Here is a 23,656-nt window from a genome sequence, read left to right as displayed (position 1 = left end):
ATTAGTCCACCACCACCAGGCTGAAGTCAAGATAACGCCAATCAGACCTTTGGACAGGTGATTACCCAAGATAGCCACCAGAACAAGACACACAGGACCCCTGCACCCTGCACCATTCCCACATGTTTCCCATACCAAGTTTCCCTTTGAAAACCCAGTGGTAAATTTTAAAATGTAAGCCGGTACTTTAGAATGCTATTGCCATCTTCTTTGTTTGCTGGCTCTCCAGTTAAAACTGCTTTTCCTCCCACCTATCCCGACTCTTGTATTCTGGCTTTTTTTTTTTTTTTTTTTTTTTTTTTTTTTGGAGAGTCTTACTCTGTCGCCTAGGCTGGACTGCCGTGGTGCCATCTTGGCTCACTGCAACCTCTGCCTCCTGGGTCAAGCAATTCTCGTGCCTCAGCCTCCCAGGTAACTGGGATTACAGGTGCGCACCACCACGCCTAGCTGTTTTGTATTTTTAGTAGAGATGGGGTTTCATCATGTTGGCCAGGCTGGTCTTGAATTCTTGACCTCAAGTAATCTGCTCGCCACAGCCTCCCAAAGTACCGGGATTACTGGCATGTGCCACCACACTTGGCTTCAAAAATGGAAACTTTAGAACTAAAAGATGGCCAGGCATGGTGGCTCATGCCTGTAATTCCAGAACTTTGGGAGACTGAGGTGGGCGGATCACCTGAGGTCAGGAGTTTGAGATCAGTCTGACGAATGTGATGAAAGCCCAACTCTACTAAAAATAAAGAAATTAGCCAGTGTGGTGGCATGTGCCTGTAGTCCCAGCTACTCAGGAGGCTGATACGGGAGAATCACTTGAACCCGGGAGGTGGAGGTTGTGGTCCCAGCTACTCGGGAGGCTGAGACGGGAGAATTGCTTGAACCCGGGAGGTGGAGGTTGCGGTGAGCTGAGATCGCGCCACTGCATTGCAGCCTGGGCACCAAGAACGAAACTCCATCTCAAAAAATAAAAACAAGAAACAAAACAAAACAAAAACTAAAAAACTGAAATGAAAAGCTCAGTGAATGGGTTTAAGAGCAGAATAAAAGGGTCCGAGGAAAGAATTAGTGAACTGGAAGCTAGAACAATAGAAATTATCCAATGTAAACAACTGAGAAAAATGGAGGGGGATGTGGAGGTGGGAGAGCCCGAGCCTTAAGAATTATAACAAAAGACCTAGTATTTGTATCAGTAGAGTTGTGGAAGTAGAGTTCGAAAGGAAAGATGTGAATGAAAAAGTTCTGGATGAAATAATGCCTGAAAACTCCCCAGATTCCAAATTTGGCCATAAAAATAAACCTACAGATTCAAGAAGCTGAGTGAACCAAAAACAGTAAAAACCCAAATAAATCTAAGCCAAGAATCTCCTAATTAAACTTCTGAAAAGTAAGCAAAGAGAAAAGCTTGAAAGCAGCCAGAGAAGACACCGTATCTATCCACAGGGGAAAATCATTAGAATGGCTACAGATTCGCTTGAGAAACCACGGAGAGCAGGAGGAAGCAGCACAGCATTTTTCAAGTGCTGAAAGAAAACTATCAACCTAGAATCCTGTAGCCAGTGGAAATACCTTTCAGGAAGGGAGGGGACATGAAGACATTTTCAGGTGAAGGAAACCTAAGGGAACATCACCAATAGACCTCCCCTAAAAGAACGGCTAAAGGAGGGTCTCTAAAAAGAAAGAAAAAGACAAAAAGAAAAAGCCTTAGCACATCAGGAAGAAAAGAAAGAACATGGTAAGCAAAAATATCAGTAAATATGACAGACTTTCCTTCTCTTGAGTTTTCTGAAACGTTTGATAGTCAAAACAAAAAAATTTTAAGTGTCTGATGTGAACTGAAAAGAACAACACTGACATTTGAGTGGTTTTCACTCTGTAACAACAGCCTCCAATCACTTTGTACTTTTTAAGCATGATGATTGGGTTTTCACACTCATGTGGGATGTGTCTCCCTCAAACTGTTACATTGGCACATTACTCATCTGATGTGAACTTAGGAAAAAACTCACAATAACCCGTATGCTTTTCATCCCAGTGTCCAATAAGATTTTTCTTTTCTAAGGTGAATAAGCTCATTTTGTCCACTCAATGTAGGCTTCTGTTGGAAATGGAAAATGCTCTTGTAAAGGAAAAGCTTTTTTACTGATGGAATAAGATGTAATGGGATTAATAATACCAGCATAAGGATCACTTGAGCCCAGGAGTTCAAGACCAGCCTGGGCCACATAGGGAGACCCTGTCTCTACAAAAAATAAAAAATAAAAAAATTAGCCAGGCATGGTGGTGTGCACCTGTGTCCCAGCTACCCAGCTACTTGAGAGGCTGAGGTGGGAGGATCACTTGAGTCCAGGAGGTCAAGGCTGCAGTAAGCCATGTTCACGCTACTGCACTGCAGCCTGGGCGACAGAACAAGAACCTGTCCCAAAAAAACCCCAAAAAAATCAAAAAACCAAAAAACAAAACCACAAAAACCTAGCATAGTACTGCTTACAAATATTGACTTAATATCAAAGATCTTTTTGATTATGCTTTTTTTTTTTTCCCGAGACAGAGTCTCGCTCTGTAGCCCAGGTTGGAGTGCAATGGCACAATCTCGGCTCACTGCACCCTCTGCCTCCCAGGTTCAAGCACTTCTCCTGCCTCAGCCTCTCGAGGAGCTGGGATTACAGGCATGAGCCACCATGCCCCAGCTAATTTTTGTATTTTAATAGAGATGGGGTTTCACCATATTGGCCAGGCTGGTCTTGAACACCTGGGTTCAGGCGATCTGCCTGCGTCAGCCTCCCAAAGTGCTGCGATTAGAGGCATGAGCTGTGGCCTTCCCTACTTTTACAAGGCAATAAATTAGCCTGTTCTTTAGTGGAGTGGTCCCCAACCTTTTTGGCACCAGGGACCAGTTTCGTGGAAGACAGTTTTTCCATGGACGGGGGAGAGATGGTTTCAGGATGAAACTCTTCCACTTCAGATCATGTGTCAGACTCTCATGAGTGCACAACCTGATCCCTCATATGTGCAGTTCACAATAGGGTTCAGCTTCTATGACAACCTAATGCCACTGCTGATCTGGCAGGAGGTGGAACTCAGGCAGTAATGCTCACTCGCCCACCACTCTCCTCTTGCTGTGCAGACCCGTTCCTAACAGGCCATGGACTGGTACCAGTCAGCAGCCCAGGCGCTGGGGACCCCTGCTTTAATGGATGCTGGACTAAGACAAAGATTCCTGGATCAGAGACAAAGGACTTTATTTTTCATAGCACAGCAAGCATCATAACGCATGTTTGCATCAGTTTCCCCTTGTTCCCAAGTCCCACTGGGGCAAGGGGGAAGACCCAGATGGTTCTGCTGAGGTGTACCAAGCTTGGGGAATCTGTCTTTTTTATATCAAGCAGCAAGCAAACTTGCTCTTTGTCTTGGAGAGAGACATCATCTTACCCCTTAAAGTTGCTCCCTACAAATCCAATCCTGAGAAATGGCTCAGATAAAGAGCAGTCAGGCCTTGCCTTCTTGGCACATTCAGCAAAGTGTGCAGGAGGGAGCCGGGGAGAAACTGTTCACATCTGCACAGGGCAATGTGGCAATCAACCTTGCAAATACACCTTACTTTTCACCCAAGAGTTGCACCTCTAGGAATCTGTCCACATAATTACTTTCACATACACAAATGATGGTTATGAGGTTATTTATTCTAACATTGTTTATAATCGGAAAAGGTCAGAAACAACTATACGTCTATCCATATGGGACCGGTTGGATTATAATACCCTCACAATGGAATACTATGCAGTAAGAATAAAAAAATAAATTTCTTTCTGTGCTGCTATATAGAGTGCCAAGACATACTGCCAAGTGAAGAAAGCAAATGCAGCCGGGCGCGGTGGCTCAAGCCTGTAATCCCAGCACTTTGGGAGGCTGAGACGGGCGGATCACGAGGTCGGGAGATCAAGACCATCCTGGCTAACATGGTGAAACCCCATCTCTACTAAAAAATACAAAAAACTAGCCGGGCGAGGTGGCGGGCGCCTGTAGTCCCAGCTACTGGGGAGGCTGAGGCAGGAGAATGGCGTAAACCCAGGAGGCGGAGCTTGCAGTGAGCTGAGATCCGGCCACTGCACTCCAGCCTGGGCGGCAGAGCGAGACTCCGTCTCAAAAAAAAAAAAAAAAAAAAAAAAAAAGAAAGCAAATGCAGAAAAATATGCCTAGTATTCTCTCATTTCTGTAAGAGGCAAAAAGTATATATACATTTTTCTTGTACTGTGTACACATAAACTTTCATTCCTCTAAGAATGCTCAGTAAATTATTAATAATATCATTTGTTGTCTGTGGGGAGGTGAATTGAATGATTGGAAATGAAGGAGAGTTTTTTTGTATGTCACTTTTATATGTTTTTTTTTTTTTTGAGACAGAGTCTTGCTGTCGCCCGGGCTGGAGTGCAGTGGTGCAATCTCAGCTCACTGCAACCTCTGCCTCCCAGGTTCAAATGATTCTCCTGCCTCAGCCTCCTGCGTAGCTGGGATTACAGGTGCACACCACCATGCCCAGCTAATTTTTGTATTTTTAGTAGACATGAGGTTTCATCATGCTGGCCAGGCTGATCTTGAACTCCTGACTTCAGGTGATCTACCCACCTTGGCCTCCCAAAGTGCTGGGATTACAGGTGTGAGCCACCGTGCCTGGCCAGTATGTTTTGATTTCTAAACCATGTAACTGTACCTATTTAAAGTATACAAACTCTTTTATTTTCCAGATTTCTTAATATCATCACTCTTTATCATCTACCTATCTTCTTTGAGACAGTTTGTCTCCTTTTGCACAGGCTGGAGTGCAGCGGAACGATCTCAGCTCACTGTAACCTCTGCCTCCTGGGTTCAAGCGATTCTCCTGCCTCAGCCTCCCAAGTAGCTGGGATTACAGGCGTACACCACCCACGACCAGCTAATTTTTTTGTGTTTTTAGCAGAGACAGTTTCACCATGTTGGTCAGGCTGGTCTTGAACTCCTGACCTCAGATGACCCACCCGCCTTGGCCTCTGAAAGTGCTGGGATTACAGGCATGAGCCACTGCACCCAGTCTAATTTTTTAAGACAGAGTTTTGCTCTGTCACCCAGGCTGGAGTGCAGTGGTACAATCTCAGCTCACTGTAACCTCTGCCTCCCAAGTTCAAGCAATTCTCCCTGCCTCGGCCTCCCAAGTAGCTGGGATTACAGGTACCCACCACCCCACCCAGCTAATTTTTGTATATTTAGTTATTTAGTAGAGACAGGGTTTCACCATGTTGGCCAGGTTGGTCCTGAACTCCTGACCTCAGGTGATCTGCCAGTCTCAGCTTCCCAAAGTGCTGGGATTAGAGGCATGAGCCACCGCACCCGGCCTCATCAACCATTTAAAATGAAAGGTCAGGAGCTATAACTGTCCCCTCAGTTTAACATATTATGCTGGTGAATTAGCTCTAATTCATGATTTATTTGATCACTCACCATATTTATTTGATATCCCACTTAAGCCACTCAATAATCCTAATGAGGCATATTTTGTTCCCTTTTTACCTAAGTTGGTCACAGAACCACAGCCTGATTTGGACTCTGTGTGTCTACCCGGAAAGCCTGCTTTTCCACACCCCCAGCCATTCCTGAGACAGCCCTGTCTGTGCTGTGCAACCCTGGCTCATGTGTGTCACAGGGGAAACGTGCGGGAGTTAGAACATGCTGAGAGAGGCAAGGACTTACAAACTCCAGTAAGACATGACACCAACTACGGGATCTGGATTCAAAATTTTAATAATAAATTGTGCCAGTAGAAGCTTTTCAAAGGCAATGATATATCAATAAATAATAGTTAAACTGAGTTCCTGAGAAAGAACCTACCACATGAAAGTATGTCAGAGTGCTGTGAGTAACAACATGGCACGACTATAAAATAGCGAGAATACTGACAGTCACGACGACAGGCACAGCAGACTTCAGAGTATGCCACTCACGCAAATGTAAACCAATACACAGGAATCTTTATTTTTTTAGTTTAGACACTGATAAACTTCTAAGTGTTGTTGCCTAGATAGATACTAAGTAATGGATACATTATGCTAAGAACTTCAAGGAAAAAATGTGGAATAATATAATGAAAATTATGAAGCATCAGATTTTTTAAAAAGCAAAAAAGAATCGAACTTTTTACTCAAATATAAATCACTTTAAATAGGAATCATACTAATTTGAAATAAGGAATATTGTGTTTATGTGTGTGTGTGTGTGTGTACACACACACATACATCTATACTTCTAAGAAAATATGTATGGCTTATTTTTTTATTCCAATGTCATTTTGAAGAATCTTTGCCTTTTTACAAAGGATAGAAATATGTATTGTTTAAACCAAGTTAAGATTTGACACTTCAAAGCACACTAAAACAAACAAACAAGCAAAAACAGTGAGAGGACCGTTAGATCGCTCAGTTTCCTGATGGTAACAGAAGAAAACAGGAGTAAGAATGTTCACTGAAGCTTTCAGTGTGGGCAGTCTGTCAGTAAAAAGGTAAGTAGTAGGGTCAGAGGTATGGCATTCCACATACCAGCTCTACCAAGAATGAAAGAGCATATGGACTAGAGAAATGGACGTGTGTCCATGATTAATTAAAAATTTTTTGGCATAGCTGTATTAATCCCTTTTGATGTATATAAGTTCAGTATATGACAAATGTTTCAGTTTCCCACCCCACAAAAGAATCCAATCACACCCAAGACACACACACACACGTCACTTCTCAGTTACACATCTGCATTTCTTTAACAAAACACTAAGAGATACAATCATAGCGAAGAGGTCACCCGCACAATACGTTATCAGCACACTGTCTAGAACACCTCATTTAAAGACACTCGGTAAAAACGTATTCACAGGACCTGCTGTGAATGGCAAGATACGGTAATTTTATAATAGACAAACTCTGCTCATGCAGTACTCTCCACACACCAGACGTCGGAAATCACAGCCACGTCACCTTGCTCACACTTCCTATTATACTAGAATATGCAAAAAGCCAAAAAAAGCAGCTTTTAACATTATATCACAATGTTGAAATGTGGGAAAAAATAAAAAACAAAAACCACCGTGTGGATAAAATGGTCTCCGTGACACTGAGCAGTGTTACCTTTTTTTTTTTTTTTTTTACATTATTGCACAGAGATTTCTTATCAAACGTTCTTCAGTTTTTATGTCTTTTCCTAAATGTGAATAAGTGCTATGGATAAAATACAAATGTAGAAAATAACAGCAGCATGATTTGTCAAAGTTAATCCCTATAATTTAGTAAGAAAAAATGGATATAAACAAAATAAGTGCTCTTTCTAAACTGTACTAAATTTTCAAAAATATTGTTTTAATGCAGTGAAGGTCCTGAAAAGCCTATTGAAAGCAATGCTGAGTCCTGTTTTCAAAAGCGTCTTGTTGTTTGGGTTTTCTTGGTGAAGACCAAAATTTCAAGTGAAGTAATCGACGGACTAATTTAAAACAAAACAGCCCTCGGCTTCCTTCTTGGCTTGTTAGGGCACCGGCTCTGGGACCCTGACCTGGGAGGCAGTGAGTGGTGGGGGTGCCTGGCCCCCATCTACACGTACACAGGCTGGCAGCCTTCGGTCTGATCCACCAGATCTGAGGTTTCTAAATCTGAGTTCTCAGACTGTGAAGCTTCTGCTCCTGAAGGCTTTGGGCATCGAAAGGGGTAGCCATTGTCATCAAAGAACCGCCGGAAGGTGAATTCGTAAAATGCGTGCTCAGGGTGCTTGTTACTGGGGGAGGTGAGCGTGTCCCAGGCCTTGGCGCTACCTTCGCTGGCATCGTTCCAAGGGCTTTCTTCATCGACGGGGTCGAAATTCGAGGTGTCCATGGGGTGGCTGATGGTGGGAACGTAGGGGGCCGGCTGCTTCCGGATGTCACTGGAGAAGTCAATAGCGCTGAAGAAGGGGTGGGCCTTCAGGTCGTCGGCCCCATTCCGCCCCAGGCGGTGGTCTGCAGAGCAGCACAGCTTCGTGATGAGGTCCCTGGACTCGGGGCTCAGCTTCACCTGGGCTGGAATGTGGAGCGTGTTCTCCCAGTTTATCACCTGAGGAACAACAGAACCAACGTGTTAGGTTCTCCTCACATCTTGGGCAGTTCTGGGACAGCATGTGATGACATGACTTTCAAATAAGTGTAATTTCACAACAGGAGAGGAGTTAGAATAGACACAGAAGCAGCAGTTGTTGATCTCAGCGGCCATAAAAAGTCAGTGTCCGCCGGGCGCGGTGGCTCAAGCCTGTAATCCCAGCACTTTGGGAGGCCGAGACGGGCGGATCACGAGGTCAGGAGATCGAGACCATCCTGGCTAACACCGTGAAACCCCGTCTCTACTAAAAAATACAAAAAACCAGCCGGGCGAGGTGGCGGGCGCCTGTAGTCCCAGCTACTCGGGAGGCTGAGGCAGGAGAATGGCGTAAACCCGGGAGGTGGAGCTTGCAGTGAGCTGAGATCCGGCCACTGCACTCCAGTCCGGGCTACAGAGCAAGACTCCGTCTCAAAAAAAAAAAAAAAAAAAAGTCAGTGTCATTTCAGTTGATGGCTCACAGCCTGAGGCCAGAATGACCAGTCAAATGCAGACAAAAAGATACAGATTTTCTTCTATCACAAATACTGTTTAGCCAAAGAATGTTGTGCTTTCCATAAAAATGAAGAGAATGATGGTCTACGAGTTATTTTATTTATTTTTTTATTTTTATTTTTTTGAGATGGCGTCTCGCTCTGTCACCCAGGCTGGAGTGCAGCGGTGCGCTCTTGGCTCACCACAACCTCCGCCTCCTGGGTTCAAGCGATTCTCCTGCCTCAGCCTCCCGAGTAGCTGGGATTACAGGAGCCCGTCACCGTGCCCGGCTGACTTTTGTATTTTTAGTAGAGACAGGGTTTCACCATGTTGGCCCGGCTGGTCTCGAACTCCTGACCTCAGGTGATCAGCTAAAGTTATTTCTTTAGCTATGGCAATGGATTTCTGTCAAACCATCATGGCACTCATTCAAATACTTACTGTGGTCAAAAAACAGCCAACTAGGGTTTTGAAAAACAAAAAGGGCCGGGCGCAGTGACTCACCTGTAATCCCAGCACTTTGGGAGGCCGAGACGGGCAGATCACAAGGTCAGGAGATCGAGACCATCCTGGCTAACATGGTGAAACCCCGTCTCTACTAAAAATACAAAAAAACTAGCCGGGCGTGGTGGCGGCGCCTGTAGCCTGTAGTCCCAGCTACTCGTGAGGCTGAGGCAGGAGAATGGCGGGAACCCGGGAGGCGGAGCTTGCAGTGAGCCGAGATCATGCCATAGCACTCCAGCCTGGGTGACAGAGCAAGACTCCATCTCAGGGAAAAAAAAAAAAAAAAAAAGGAAAAAGAAACCTCATAGAGAAGAATAAAGCTGGCTGACCCCATGTGACCTTACGTGCTCCACTGCACAGACCAGCCATCTGGACGTTCAGTAAATGCGCTTGTTGTAGAGATGTGTCTACTGTGAAGACGAAACCTAGGGCACTTCTTTATTGTTTACACTTAGCGTCAGGAGGAAACAAGGCCAGCATGACTGGCTACCAGCTGGGGTGACAGGACAGTGGATAAAGCATGGAAGTTAGTGGGTGTATGGGTGGGAGGCTTGGTTTGAACCTAAGTAGTGTTTTCATAGAGCTAAAACTGTAGAGCTCCTAGAAGAAAACATAGCATGAAATCTTCGTGATGTTGAGTTTGGCAGTGATTTCTTAGACATGCCACCAAAAGCACAGGGAATAAAAGAAAAAATAAATTGGACTTCATAAAAATTTAAAACTTTTGTGCATCAAAGGACATTACTGATAGTGAAAAGGCAACAAAATGGGAGAACAGATTTCAAAGCACATATTTGAAAAGGGGTTAGTATCCAGAGAATATACAGAACTCCTACAACTCAACAACAATAACAGAACCAAATAACTTGATTTATAAAGAGTAATGGACTTGAAGAGATATTTCCAAAGATATACAAATGACCAATAAGGACATGAAAATGAATTCAATATAATTAATCACTAGGGAGATCCAACTCAAAACCACAATGAGATACCACCTTACATCCCCTAGAGTGGCTACTACTTAAAAAAAACAAAAACAGGAAAATACTTACTGAGGATGTAGGGAAACTGGAACACTCAGCCACTGCTGGTGGGAATGTAAAATGGTGCAGCCACTATGGCAAACGGTTTGGGAGTTCCTCAAAAAGTTAAACACGGAATGACCATATAATCCAGCAATCCCACTTTCTGGTTTATATCCAAAAGAACCAGAAGCAGGGACTCATACAGTGGAATATTATTCCACCTTAAAAAGGAAGCTGCAACATGGATGAACCCTGAGGACATTACACTAAGTGAAATAAACTAGACACAAAAAGACAAATACTGCATGATTCCACTTGCAAGAAGTCCCGAGGCCAGGCATGTGGCTCGCACCTGTAATCCCAACACTTTGGGAGGCTGAGGTGGGTGGATAACTTGAGGTCTGGAGTTTGAAACCAGCCTGACCAACATGATGAAACCCATCTCTACCAAAAATACAAAACTTAGCTGGTGTTGTGGCAGGCACCTGTAATCCCAGCTGCTTGAGAGGCTGAGGCGTGAGAACCCGGAAGGCAGACGTTGCAATGAGCCAAGATCGTGCCACTGCACTGCAGCCTGGGATACAGAGCAAAACTCTGTTTCAAAAAAAAAAAATAAATCGGCCGGGCGTGGTGGCTCAAGCCTGTAATCCCAGCACTCTGGGAGGCCGAGGCGGGCGGATCACGAGGTCAGGAGATCGAGACCATCCTGGCTAACACGGTGAAACCCCGTCTCTACTAAAAAAAAAATACAAAAAACTAGCCGGGCGAGGTGGCGGGCGCCTGTAGTCCCAGCTATTCGGGAGGCTGAGGCAGGAGAATGGTGTAAACCCGGGAGGCGGAGCTTGCAGTGAGCTGAGATCCGGCCACTGCACTCCAGCCCGGGCGACAGAGCGAGACTCCGTCTCAAAAAAAAAAAAAATCAGTCAGTCCTGAGCAGAGCCAAACTCACAGAGAAGCAGAAGACAGGCGAGCAGGCGCTGGAAGGGAGAGTGGGGAGTTTCTGTTTAATGGGTTTTTGGATGATTAAAACATTTGAAAATAGAGGGTGGTGATGGTTGCACAATATTGTGAAGGTACTTAATGTCACTGAATTATACACTAAAAAATAATTAAAATGGTAAATTTTATGTTATGTATATTTTACCAGAATAAAAAAATCTGAATTATCATGTGGACAATTTAGTGAGTAGCTCAGCAATTCAGTCAGGGCGTGGATAATGACAGATTCCAATTTTACTGTTCCTAGAGTGAAACTAGGCCTTACTTTAGGGTTTTTCTACTTTTCTTTTCTTTTTTTTTTGAGACAGAGTCTCGCTCTGTCGCCTGGGTTGGAGTGCAGTGGCGTGATCTTGGCTCACTGCAACCTCTGCCCCCAGGGTTCAAGTGATTCTCCTGCCTCAGCCTCCCAAGTAGCTGGGATTACAGGTGCCCGCCACCATGCCAGGCTAATTTTTTGTATTTTCAGTAGAGACGGGGTTTCACTATGTTGGCCAGGATGGTCTCGATCTCCTGACCTCATGATCTGCCTGCCTCTGCCTCCCAAAGTGCTGGGATTACAGGCGTGAGCCACCGTGCCTGGCCTTACTAGATGGTTTTTTCTAATTAAGGTTATTAATTTAGGCTCCTTGGTGATCATGGCCACTAGGACATGTGAAAACTCCTAGGACTGTGTGTCAGTTGGTATATCCACTGAAGACTGCAGATTCTCAATTCTAATTCTCAATTCAATCCTTAGTAACTCAATTCAGAAAGCAAATGGCTGTCATTTTAACACTAATAATTTAGTATCAAGTGAATGACAGATTTAACTACTTTGAATATTACGAATATGCACAACTAGCCTGACCACACAGCTGACAGTTTGCAAACAATGATATCATATCCAAATAAAGAAACGGATTTCTTTAGATGTACAGTTGACCCTTGAACAACAGTTTGAGGGTCACTCACACTAGCATTTTCTTCCACCTCTGCCACCCCTGAGACAGCAAGGCCAATGCCTCCCCTTCCTCAGCCCATTCCACATGAAGATGACAAAGATGGAGACCTTTATGATGATCCACTTTCAATTATTAAAATAGTAAACCTATTTTCTCTTCTTTACGATTTTTTTTCTTTAGAAAGAGTCTCACTCTGTCACCCAGGATGGACTACAGTGGTGTGATCTCGGCTCACTGCAACCTCCGCCTCCCAGGTTCAAGCGATTCTCCTGCCTCAGCCTCCGGAGTAGCTGGGATGACAGGTGCACACCACCATGCTGGACTAATTTTTATTATTTTTAGTAGAGGTCAGTTTTGCCATGTTGCCCAGGCTGGTCTTGAACTCCTGACCTCAGGTAATCTGCCCACCTTGGTCTTCCAAAGTGGTGGGATTATAGGCATGAGCCACTGTGCCCAGCCTATGTTCCTCCCAAAGTAGTGGGATTACAGGCACGAGCCACTGTGCCCGGCCAGCATTTTCTTTTCTCTAGCTTGCTGTATTGTAAGAATACAGGATCTAATACATATAACATACAAAATGTGTGTTCATTGACTCTATGTTACTGGTAAGGCTTCCAGTCAACAAACTATTAGTAAAGTTTTTGGGGAGTCGAAGGTTCTATGCTGATTTTTGACTGTGCAGGGGGCTGGCACCCCAACCCTCCACTGCTGAGGGGTCAACCATAGTTCCTGGAGTTCCGTGTGTTCTCTGCAGGGCAGGCGTGGGGCAGGGAGACGGTGGGTCTGCAGCACACCTTTGCTGACCCTCACTGTTCTTGCCTGGAAATATAAGGTGGCAGATGGCCAAGGATTTAACAGAATTTCAGATATTAAAATGGGCCCAATTCCACGGCTTTGCTTAACAAAATAGAAAATTTAAAAATAGATAATAATTTAAAAAGTAATGAGATTACTTTTAAAAATCCCATCATATACAACTGCCATTCCTACCCTACTCAGAATAAGAGGGCGAATGCTGACCAAAGGTTCACGGGTACATGAGAAAATCAGATGTCTGCAGCAAGCAGATGCGTGGTTCCTCTCATATTACCTTCAGCTGGGTTTCTGTGGGAGTTGGTGCCAAAAAGGGCGGCTGTCCCACCAGCATCTCGAAGAGAATCACTCCAACACTCCACCAGTCACAGAGCTGAGTGTACCCTGCAAGACAAAGTTCACTCAGTCCCTACGCAGGCACGAATTCTCCTCCGAGGCGAGTTTCGGCAGATGGACCTTTGTAAGTACCTGGATGCTAATGGGTGGGGGTGGCAGCCGTGGCCGCTTAGGTTTTCGTAATTTTAATCATTGTAATAAGAAAATACTTTTTAATTTAAAAAGATTATTTTTAGTGTTAGCAACTAGTTACTAGCCAGAATTTTATGTTCTTAAAGATCACAGACAGAGGCACCAATTAAAATAACGGAAACTGAAAACCATAAAGTACTATAACCCGTGAACAGTCAGGGGAGGGTCTGGGCAGCTTGCTGGGAGGCTTCTACATCAGTTTTGGATGAAGCTGAAGCCTATGGAGATGAGGAGGGCGTGGGCAAAACCCACCAGACAATTCACGGTAAGCCGAACGCTCCTTGTGTGAGGCCCCCACGGAGCTGGGCCTTCCTCACGGGCTCCCCGTGCTGGGTCAGGGCTGGCCTCTGGGAGGCTGTAGGCTGGGCTCCTTTACCTTTCATTTTCTCCCACTTTTCCTTCAGGGCCTCATGGCCCATCAAGCCAGGCTCGTCTTGATGTCACCTAATCCTTGCTAAGTATAAACTGGGATGTTAAGAGGTCAGCCCGGGGGTGCCTGCAGCTGCATATGCCAGGGTAGCCCCCTCAGGCCCCTCTGTTATCTCCCTGTCCCACCTCTTTCTGCCCAAGTTTGGCACCAGACGCTGCAGAAAAACCCCAAGCAATGGCTCCTTGGGAATACTGCACGCGGCAGAGGGAAGCAGACCTTCACTGGGCACCAAGGTTATTCACAACCTCTCAAGGTCATTATTGCTATGTCTGTGGTCCGAGCAGTTAAGTAACTTGCGCTGGATTACCACAGCTAGCAAAGAAAACCCAGACTTGAACTGGGTCTGGCTGGCTCCAAAGACTTTAAACAACGTGTGGCGGCAGGAGCTGCCTGTCTCTGGATTAATTACACAGAATCAGATGAACACCCACCGTCACTGTGGACCATGCAGGATCACTGAAGGAATCCTCGTCTACTGAGCCAGATGTATCTGACAGAATGGAGCATCCACCCAGGAGACAAATTTTATGAGCACTGGTCATTTGACACAACTGGCACCTGCCACTTTTGCTATGGTCTAGCAGGGAGAATGAGAGAGAAAGGACCTTCCAATGCTGTCACATAAGCACCAGCTGCGCACAGCACAACTCAGCCAGGAGCCTGGGACAGAAGTGAAAGCTAGAGCCCGGAAATGTGTGGTCTAGGCACACTGAGCAGAGGTCCCGTGGCCCTCAGAGTGGTTTCCATCATTTGACTGTGAAAATGAGGCCTGGAGTCATTTCCTTGGGTCTAGGTAGAGACTGAGGGCCAGCAGACACTGTCTAATGGTGCATGTCTTCCAACCCCCTGAAGCAAGAGCATTTCCAAGGCAGAAGGGAGGCCTGTTATGTTGCGGAAATAAGTAGTTTTCAGGCTTCCATGAGGACAAAAATATGACTGGAAGCATCAGGTCCTTGGAAAGCTAGAGCCAAGGAGACTCAGCTCACAGGTCTGAAGAGACGGAGACCTCCCGTGGGGTGGCTGGCTGTGGCGCACGTACCTTTGCGAAGGAGAACCTCGGGCGCGATGTAGTTTGGAGTCCCCACCAGTGAATGTGCCAGGCACCTCTGGTGCTGCTTCCGCGCCCTCTGCTCCAGGGTCTTCAGCCTGTCCCCACACCGACAGTTAGACACGTCGTCCCAGAGGTCGCTGGGCTCCATGCTGTCCTGCCTGACATGGCTCCCTTCACCCAGGAATCGGGGGTGGTGAAAGAAGAGAACAAAACACAAAGTGAATTTTCACTCTTCAACAACTCAACGGATCCACAGCTTAAAACAGCAAAGTCATTCCAATCAGCTCCTGCCATATCAGGATAGAGAATCCCCGCTGAGCTGCTCCATACGGGCAGCCTGCTGTCCCTAGTTCGGAGACACGTGGTGAGGTTGGCGCTAGCACCAAGGTGGAAACGACGGTGAGGAATCATGGGAAACCACGCACCGTGCTGAGCTGGCAGGAAGGCACTGCAGGCAGGAGAGGCTGGAAGAACGGTGGGGACAGCTTGTAGCCTATTGTCTTAAAAATATAGTAGGCCAGGTGCGGTGGCTCACTGCACCTGTAATCCCAGCACTTTGGGAGGCTGAGGCAGGTGGATCACCTGAGGTCGGGAGTTTGAGACCAGCCTGACAAAAATGGAGAAACCCCGTCTCTACTGAAAATACAAAATTATCCAGAGGTGGTTTTGTATTACAGTGCGTGACTGTAATCCCAGCTACTCAGGAGGCTGGAGACAGGAGAACCACTTGAACCCGGGGGGTAGAGGTTGTGGTGAGCCGAGATCATGCCATTGCGCTCCAGCCTGGGCAACAAGAGCAGAACTCTGTCTCAAAAAAAAAAAAAAAAGTAAACCTGAAATCCACTAACTTTAAAAAAAAAAATTCATATATCATTCTATTCCTTTTGGAAGGGAAGGCTGTCACACCGATTTATAAAAGAATGGAGTGACGGATAATTTCGAAATGATTAGGAGCCACTAGGATGGGATACTGAGCTGCTTGCCACGGGGTGAGTGATGTCTACACAGAGAAAATGCATGCGGCACACTCAAGACAATACCTTTCTGGTAATATTTGGAATTGTGAGTCCACCTGAACCCAGTGCAGAGGCCGAAATCTGTGAGTTTAATGTGACCATCCAGATCTATCAAAATGTTATCAGGCTTGATGTCTCGGTGGATGAAGCCCATCTTGTGGACGCTCTCAATGGCCAAAGTCAGCTCTGCGATGTAGAACCGGGCCAGGTACTCGGGAAAGACCTCCATCCGAATCAGCAGGCTCATCATGTCCCCACCAGGGATGTAGTCCATCACAAAGTACAGGCTGTCTTTGTCTTGGAAGGAGTAGTAGAGTTTGACCACCCACTCATTGTCTGCCTCGGCCAGGATGTCCCTCTCGGCCTTGACGTGGGCCACCTGATTCCGGTTCAGGACATCCTTTTTCCTTAGGGTCTTCATGGCGTACAAGGCATGAGTGTCCACCTTACAAGCAAGGCACACTTCTCCAAAGGCACCGATCCCCAGGGTTTTGATTTTGACAAACATAGACTTGTCCATCTTGGCCCTCTTAAGCCTGTTGTAATTAGACTCTTTCTGGTAGAGGATCTTCCGCATCTGTTCCTGCTCAGCTTCACAGAGTCCAGCCTGTGCAGACGGAAAGGAAGGAGGAAGAATCACATTAGAGAAGTCCCATGATAACATATGACTGGGATGGGGAAGCCCTGGAACCTAACTCGTTTTACAGAAAGGAGAACAGAGAAGAACGGGTCTCATATACTACAAAGCAAGGTGACAACTGGTTTTGTTTTGTTTTTGAGACAGTCTTGCTCTGTCACTAGGCTGGAGTGCAGTGGCACAATCTCAGCTCACTGCAGCCTCGGCCTCCCGAGTAGCTGGGACTACACGCGCCCACCATCACGCCTGGCTAATTTTTGTATTTTTAGTAGAGACAGGGTTTCATCATGCTGGCCAGGCTGGTCTTGAACTCCTGACCTCAGGTGATCTGTCCACCTCGGCCTCCCACAGTGCAGGGATTACAAGTGTGAGCCACCGTGCCTGGCCAGTTTTGTTTTTTTATATCAATATATAGACATGAATTTGGAATGAAAAATTAAGACAGGCCAGGTGTGGTGGCTCAAGTCTGTAATCCCAGCACTTTGGGAGGCCGAGACGGGCGGATCATGAGGTCAGGAGATCGAGATCACCTTGGCTAACACGGTGAAAACCCGTCCCTACTAAAAAATACAAAAAACTAGCCGGGTGAGGTGGCGGGCGCCTGTAGTCCCAGCTACTCGGGAGGCTGAGGCAGGAGAATGGCGTAGACCCGGGAGGCGGAGGTTGCAGTGAGCTGAGATCGGGCCACTGCACTCCAGCCTGGGCGACAGAGCGAGACTGTCTTTAAAAAAAAAAAAAAAAAAAAAGTTAAGACAAAAAAGAGTGTTCTTTCTCAAGGAGACTTTTGCTCTAAAAACTAAGGGAAACTTCTATTAACAAAAATCTGTGGGAAAGGGGACCACAGCAGTCCTAGAACTCCAAGAGCCATCTAATCTTTCAGCAACTTAGGGAAAATGGAAAAGCAGGAAGAAAAGTCAATGATCAGCATACAAAAATCAGTAGCACACATTAGACAGACTTGTATATGGTGAGAGACAGGGTCTAGTTTCATTCTTCTGCACGTGGATATCTGGATTTCTGTACACCAGTAACGAATACCATTTACAACAGCTATAAAAAAAATCTAGAAGCAAATTTAACCAAAAGTGAAAGAGCTCTACAAAGAAAACTACGAAACCCTGATGAAAGAAACTGAGGACACAGACAAATGAAAAAAGATCCCATGTTCACCGACAGAAAGATTTAATATTGTTAAAATGACTATACTACCCAAAGCAATCTACCAATTAAATGCAATCCCTATCAAAATACCAATGACATTTTTCACATTAATAAAAAAACAACACTAAAATTCATAGGGAGCCCAAATAGTCAAAACGATCCTGGGCAAAAAGAACAAAGTTGTTACCCGACTTCAAAATATATTACAAGCCTAGAGTAACTGAAACTGCATGGTACTGGTATACAAACAGACACATAGACCAACGGAACAGAATAGAGAACCCAGAAGTAAGTCCATGTATTTACAGCCACCTGATTTTTGACAAAGGTGCCAAGAATGTACACGGAAGAAAAGACATGCTGGGAAAACCAGACATCCATATGCAGAAAAATGAAACTAGACCCCAATCTCTCACCATATAGGAAAGTCAACTTAAAACAGATGGAAGACCTAGAAACAAGACCAGAGGCTACGAAAATATACGCCAGGACACTGGTTTGAGCAAAGATTTTTATGGATAAAATCTCAAAAGCACAGGCAAAAAACCTCAAAATAGACAAATGGGACTATATTAAGCTAAAAAGCTTCTGCATAGCAAAGGAAACAACAGAGTAAAGAGGATACCTGTGTTGAACAGGAGAAAATATTCACAAACTATTCATCTGACAAAAGACTATTATTCAGAATATACAAGGAACTCAAACAACTCAACAGCCAAAAAAAAAAAAAAATCAAATAATCCTATTAAAAAGTGAGTCAAAAGGCCGGGCGCGGTGGCTCATGCTTGTAATCCCAGCACTTTGGGAGGCTGAGGCGGGCGGATTACTTGAGGTCAGGAGTTTGAAACCAGCCTGATGAACACGGTGAAACCCCGTTTCTACTGAACATACAAAAATTAGCTGAGCATGGGGTCGCACCCCTGTAGTCCCAGCTCTCAGGAGGTTGAGGCAGGAGAACAGCTTGAACCCAGAAGGCAGAGGTTGCAGTGAGCCGAGATTTCATCACTGCACTCCAGCCTGGGTGACAGAGCGAGACTCCGTCTAAGTAAATAAATAAATAAAAAGGTCGGGCGATGTGGCTCACGCCTGTAATCCCAGCACTTTGGGAGGCCAAGGCGGGTGGATCATCTGAGGTCGGGAGTTCGAGACCAGCCTGACCTACATGGTGAAACCCTGTCTCCACTAAGAATACAAAATTAGCTGGACATGGTGGCTAATGCTAGTAATCCCAGCTGCTTGGGAGGCTGAGGCAGGAGAATCACTGGAACCTGGGAGGCAGAGGTTTCGAGATCGCGCCATTGCACTCCAGCCTGGGCAACAAAAGTGAAACTCTGTCTCAAAAAAAATAAATAAATAAACTAATTAGAAAAAAAAAAAAAAGTGAGCTAATGACCTGAATAGACACTTGTTAAAGGAAGACACACAAATGGCTAAGAGGTGCATGGAAGGGTTCTCCATTAACCATCAGGGAAATGCAAATCAAAACCACAATGAAATATAATCTCTTCCCAGTTAGAACAACTATTAACAAAAAGAAAAAAAAAGAAACTAAAAACAGAACTACCATACAATGTACCAATTCCACTACTGGGTATTTATCTAAAGTAAAGGAAATCAGTATATCAAAGGGATACCTGCACCCCATGTTTACTGCAGCACTCTGCACAATAGCAAAATATGGAATCAACTTAAGTGTCCATCAACTGATGAATGGATAAAGAAAATGTGGTCTGTGTACACCATGGGATACTATTCAGCCATAAAAAAAGAATGAAATCCTGTCATCTGGAGCAACATGAATGGAACTGGAGGTCATCATGTTAAGTGAAATAAACCAGGAACAGAAAGTTCAGTACACACGTTGTTACTGATATGTGGGAGCTAAAAGAATTAATCTCATAGAGGCAGAGAGTAGAATGATAGTTAGCAGAGGTGGGAAAGGGTGTGTGTGTGTTGAGGGGAGATGAGAGGTTAATTGATGGAAACATATAGCTGGACAGAAGGAACAAACTCTAGGGTGACTACAGTTAGTAAAAATGTATTCTGTATTTCAAAATAGCTAGAAGACAGGACTTGAAATGTTTCCAACACAGAAATGATAAGTACACCAGGCATACCTTGACTTGATCATTACATATCCTATGCATGTAACAAAATATCACATGTACCCCACAAATACACAAATACTACGTATAAATAAAAAATGAACGGCTGGGTGTGGTGGCTCATGCCTGTAATCCCAGCACTTTGGGAGGCTGAGGTGGGCAGATCACCTGAGGTCAAGAGTTTGAGACCAGCCTAACCAACATGGTGAAACCCCATCTCTACTAAAAACACAAAAAAATAGCTGGATGTGGTGGTGGGCACCTGCAATCCCAACTACTTGGGAGGCTGAGGCAGGAGAATCGCTTGAACCCAGGAGGAGGAGGTTGCAGTGAGCCAAGATTGCACCACTGCACTCCAGCCTGGGCGATAGAGCAAGGCTCAGTCTCAAAAATAAATAAAAATAAATAAATAAGCACATATAAATGAAAGGTAAATATTTAAAAAGTCAATGAATATGGGACACTGGAAAGAACACAAATCTGGTTTCTACGCTTTGGAATTACTGGCTTTGTGTGATTTAAATCTGTTACATTTTAATTTAAATAATTTCACCAATAATTACCTTCTTCAGCACTTTAGTGTCAACTAAGGTATACTTAAATCATTAGTTACTAATTAAACACTTAAAAAGAATAAATGGAATCACTACTATATTTTTCTTCCAAAATCTCACAATATCAATTTACAAAACCTTAAACTTTGTTTCTACTCATTCAAAATGTTCTATTATTAATCCGTGATGAATTTTGTTAAGTGAGTACATACCCTAAAACTCAATTTGCTAATTTACCTACAATGTAAATTGTAGATTACCTACATTACGCTGGCTACATTATGCACAGCTACCTCTGATTCTTCAGAAGAGTCAAGGGGAAAGGAGAAAGGGAGGTCACACCATTTGCAACCTCTCCAAGTTGTTGGCCCCAGAACCAGACTGCCGCCCGTTAGCCGTGTTGATGACAAGGGGTGTGCGGCCGCAACAGAAAAGGGATCGTGCGCGCTTCCTATTACCAGTGTAGGGAAGAGCCGGGAACAAACAGGAAAAACGAAGTGGGAAATTACTTTGGCCATTTCTTGCTCCAGCTGCAGCCTCCGGTTAACCTTCTGCTGGTAGGTTTTGATGACGTTCTCCACGTGCTGCTCCATGAAGAACTTAAAGGCGTATGGCGAGTAGCTCTTGATGCGTGACTCTCTCTTCTCCTCGTCTCTGCTGTTTTTGCGGACGGGGACGGGAGAAGTCTGGATCTGCTTTTTATCCTTCCCGCCTTTGTCCCCCTTGGCGCTTTTGCGGCTCTTCTCACCGCCCTCGGGCTCGCTGGGGCCCGCACGGAGGCTCTGCTCCACGCCCGCGCACAGGCTGTCCAGGTCGTACTGCTCGGACTTGCTGCGCAGCAGCAGGTGCTTCGGGTAGGGCGGAGGCGGGCACCTCCGGTCTGGGCCTCCGTACTCCACGTCCAGCGGGTAGGCGCCTGCGCCGCCCAGTGCCAGGGCGTGCTCCTCCTTGGCGTCCAGGCCCTCCGTGGCCGGGGCGGGGGCTGGGGCAGGCGCGGGCACCCAGGCGGGGTGCGAGGGCCCCACAGCCGTCTGCGGCTCCGGCCTCAGCACTCGCACGCTCTTCACCGGGTGCAGGATGTGCGCGGCCGTGACAGCCGTCACGGTGTTGGGGGCGGGCAGGGAGGGCTCGGCCTTGCCGGGTGCGCCCGGCCGCGGCTGGTGGCTGTTGAAGGAGTTGGTCCTGCTGGGCACCGGGCAGTCAGGCCGGAAGGCCACGTGCGCGCGCGGCGGCGCCTCCAGGCCCGGCTTCTGCAGGGAGTCCCGGCGGGCCAGGGTGGCAGCCGGCCACTGCTGGACGGAGGTGCTGCCCAGGTCATACAGGTCCACGTTGAGGCTGTTCCGCGAGGGAGTGAGCAGGCTCTGCGGGGGGCTGTCGCCGGCGAACACCTGGCTGCGGGAGCCCAGCACATGCAGCTGGTGGGCCGTGGGGCCGGCCTGCTTGTGGTGTGGGTGCGGCACGTAGAGCCCGGCGGTGGGGGGCGGGAAAGCGAGGCCGGCGCCTGGTGGGCCCCCCTGGCCCTTGGTGGGCAGGCTGGCGTAGCCCCCGGTCTCCGGCGGCGTCTTGCCCTGGAAGGAGGGGCTGCGCTGCACCCCGTAGCCCAGGGGCTCCCCGTGCACCAGCAGGTGCGGCCGGCCGTAGTGCGTGCCCTGCAGCGGGAAGTGTGCGCCTGCTGCCTCCACGCCGGCGCCGTAGCCCTTGGGTGGGTGCTGGTGTTGGTGCTGGTGGCCGGGCCCGTGGGGGCCGACTCCGGGGAAGAGGTAGTCCACGTACGGCCGCGGCACCTCCTCCAGCGCAGCGGGGCCGTCGGCGCCGAAGCTCGGGCCCTCGTAGGGGGCACCGCTCAGCTGGTGGTAGGACGCGAACGAATCGCTGGTTCCTTCGAAGCTGGGCCTCCGCGTCACAGGGGCTGGCATGAGCCCCTTTCCTGCCGTGGAAAACACAGGAAGACAGCATCAGAGTGGGTGTGAGCAGTGGGTTCCGGCACTTCCAGGCTGGTCCCCACTCGAGCGCTGCCCCTGGGGCTGAGGGTCTTGAACCCTGGGCCCTGAGGTGCTGCATTCTGCCCAGCACAGGGTCAGCGGACTCCCCTCTGCCCTGCCAGCAGGACCAGTCGCCCTAATGTGTTAAGAGAGTGGAGACAAGCTGGAGGCCAAAGGGCACATGGGAGGGCCAAGGGCAGAAGAGAAGACCGCGTCCGCATGCTGAGTTGCATCCTTGGCCCCTGGGGACAGCACTGGGGTCACTCTCCTGTCAGGCTAGGGAGCCATCTGCATAGCCAGCTTTGTTTTCTTTTTTTTTTTTTTTTTTTTTTTTGAGACGGATTCTCGCTGTGTCACCCAGGCTGGAGTGCAGTGGCCGGATCTCAGCTCACTGCAAGCTCCGCCTCCCGGGTTTACGCCATTCTCCTGCCTCAGCCTCCCGAGTAGCTGGGACTACAGGCGCCCGCCACCACGCCCGGCTAGTTTTTTTTTGTATTTTTAGTAGAGACGGGGTTTCACCATGTTAGCCAGGATGGTCTCGATCTCCTGACCTCGTGATCCACCCGCCTCGGCCTCCCAAAGTGCTGGGATTACAGGGTTGAGCCACCGCACCCGGCCGCCAGCTTTGTTTTCAAAACCCTATCATGCCAAATTGTGGGAAGCTGGGTTTACCCCGCACGGTTCCCCAGGCGCGGCTCCCTCACAGAAAGGGCGGACCTGTTTCCACTGTGCAGCAGCTGCTCCACTTTCTTTCACCTCTTTTCCAAATTAAAAGATTTTCTAGTTTTTTTGGTCTGTATCAAAACAAAGCAACATATGCACAACAAAAACCACACAAAACTCCTCTACAAATATCCAGACTGATTTCATCTGCTGCTACCTTAATCCTGACCTCCATTTTGAACATCTCATCTGGAACAGACACCGGAAGGAAGGACAAAGGCTCCTTTCATTTCTTTAGACCAACTGCTCCACTTGGCTGGACTTAGCAGAGGGTGCCGAAGGGTGTGCCTTGCCCACAGGAAGACCACCTCTGATACGTGGCAGTGAAGGCCCTGACAGCCTGGCACTGAGCAAGTCACAGGCAAACCAAGGCTTCACTTTCCCTGGGCTCAGAACACATCAATGAACAGACCCGCCAAAGGCAAGTGCAGAGGGAAATCAGCATGGAACATGGGCCAGGCCTCCCTTTGAGCTGTGCTCTAAGACCTCAAAACTGGAAGAGCCCTGACATGGAAGGCCAGCTGGGGACTATTTAAGGAAGTTCCTTCTCTTAAGAAGAAGATAAAAATGTGTGTCCTCTT

The 23,656-nt window shown here is 46.9% G+C and overlaps 1 protein-coding gene and 1 pseudogene across 5 annotated transcripts in view; one reads left to right on the top strand and one right to left on the bottom strand.

The window, feature by feature from the left end:
• Nucleotides 1-1,885: 1,885 nt before the first annotated feature.
• On the top strand, nt 1,886-1,982 carry LOC123569917 (small nucleolar RNA U13; annotated as a pseudogene).
• Nucleotides 1,983-5,751: 3,769 nt separating this feature from the next.
• Nucleotides 5,752-23,656, bottom strand: part of LATS2 (large tumor suppressor kinase 2) — a 96,830-nt gene continuing 78,925 nt past the window's right edge. For 4 of the 5 annotated variants that reach the window (XM_065533047.1, XM_074021625.1, XM_045377417.2 and 1 more), the window contains 5 exons: nt 20,880-22,297; nt 15,938-16,520; nt 14,886-15,068; nt 13,166-13,272; nt 5,752-8,090 (listed from right to left, as the gene is read on the bottom strand). In XM_065533047.1, coding sequence (XP_065389119.1) covers nt 7,596-8,090; nt 13,166-13,272; nt 14,886-15,068; nt 15,938-16,520; nt 20,880-22,297 — 2,786 coding nt within the window. In that variant the 3' untranslated portion in view covers nt 5,752-7,595. The remainder of the gene's footprint in view (nt 8,091-13,165; nt 13,273-14,885; nt 15,069-15,937; nt 16,521-20,879; nt 22,298-23,656) is intronic. The other variant, XM_045377419.3, reaches the window with a different exon arrangement.

This window comes from Macaca fascicularis, chromosome 17 (assembly GCF_037993035.2).
Source record: "Macaca fascicularis isolate 582-1 chromosome 17, T2T-MFA8v1.1".
Classification (NCBI taxonomy): Eukaryota; Metazoa; Chordata; class Mammalia; order Primates; family Cercopithecidae; genus Macaca; species Macaca fascicularis.
The sequence above is the reverse complement of the archived record's forward strand: the minus strand, read 5'-3'. Positions and strand labels throughout refer to the sequence as shown.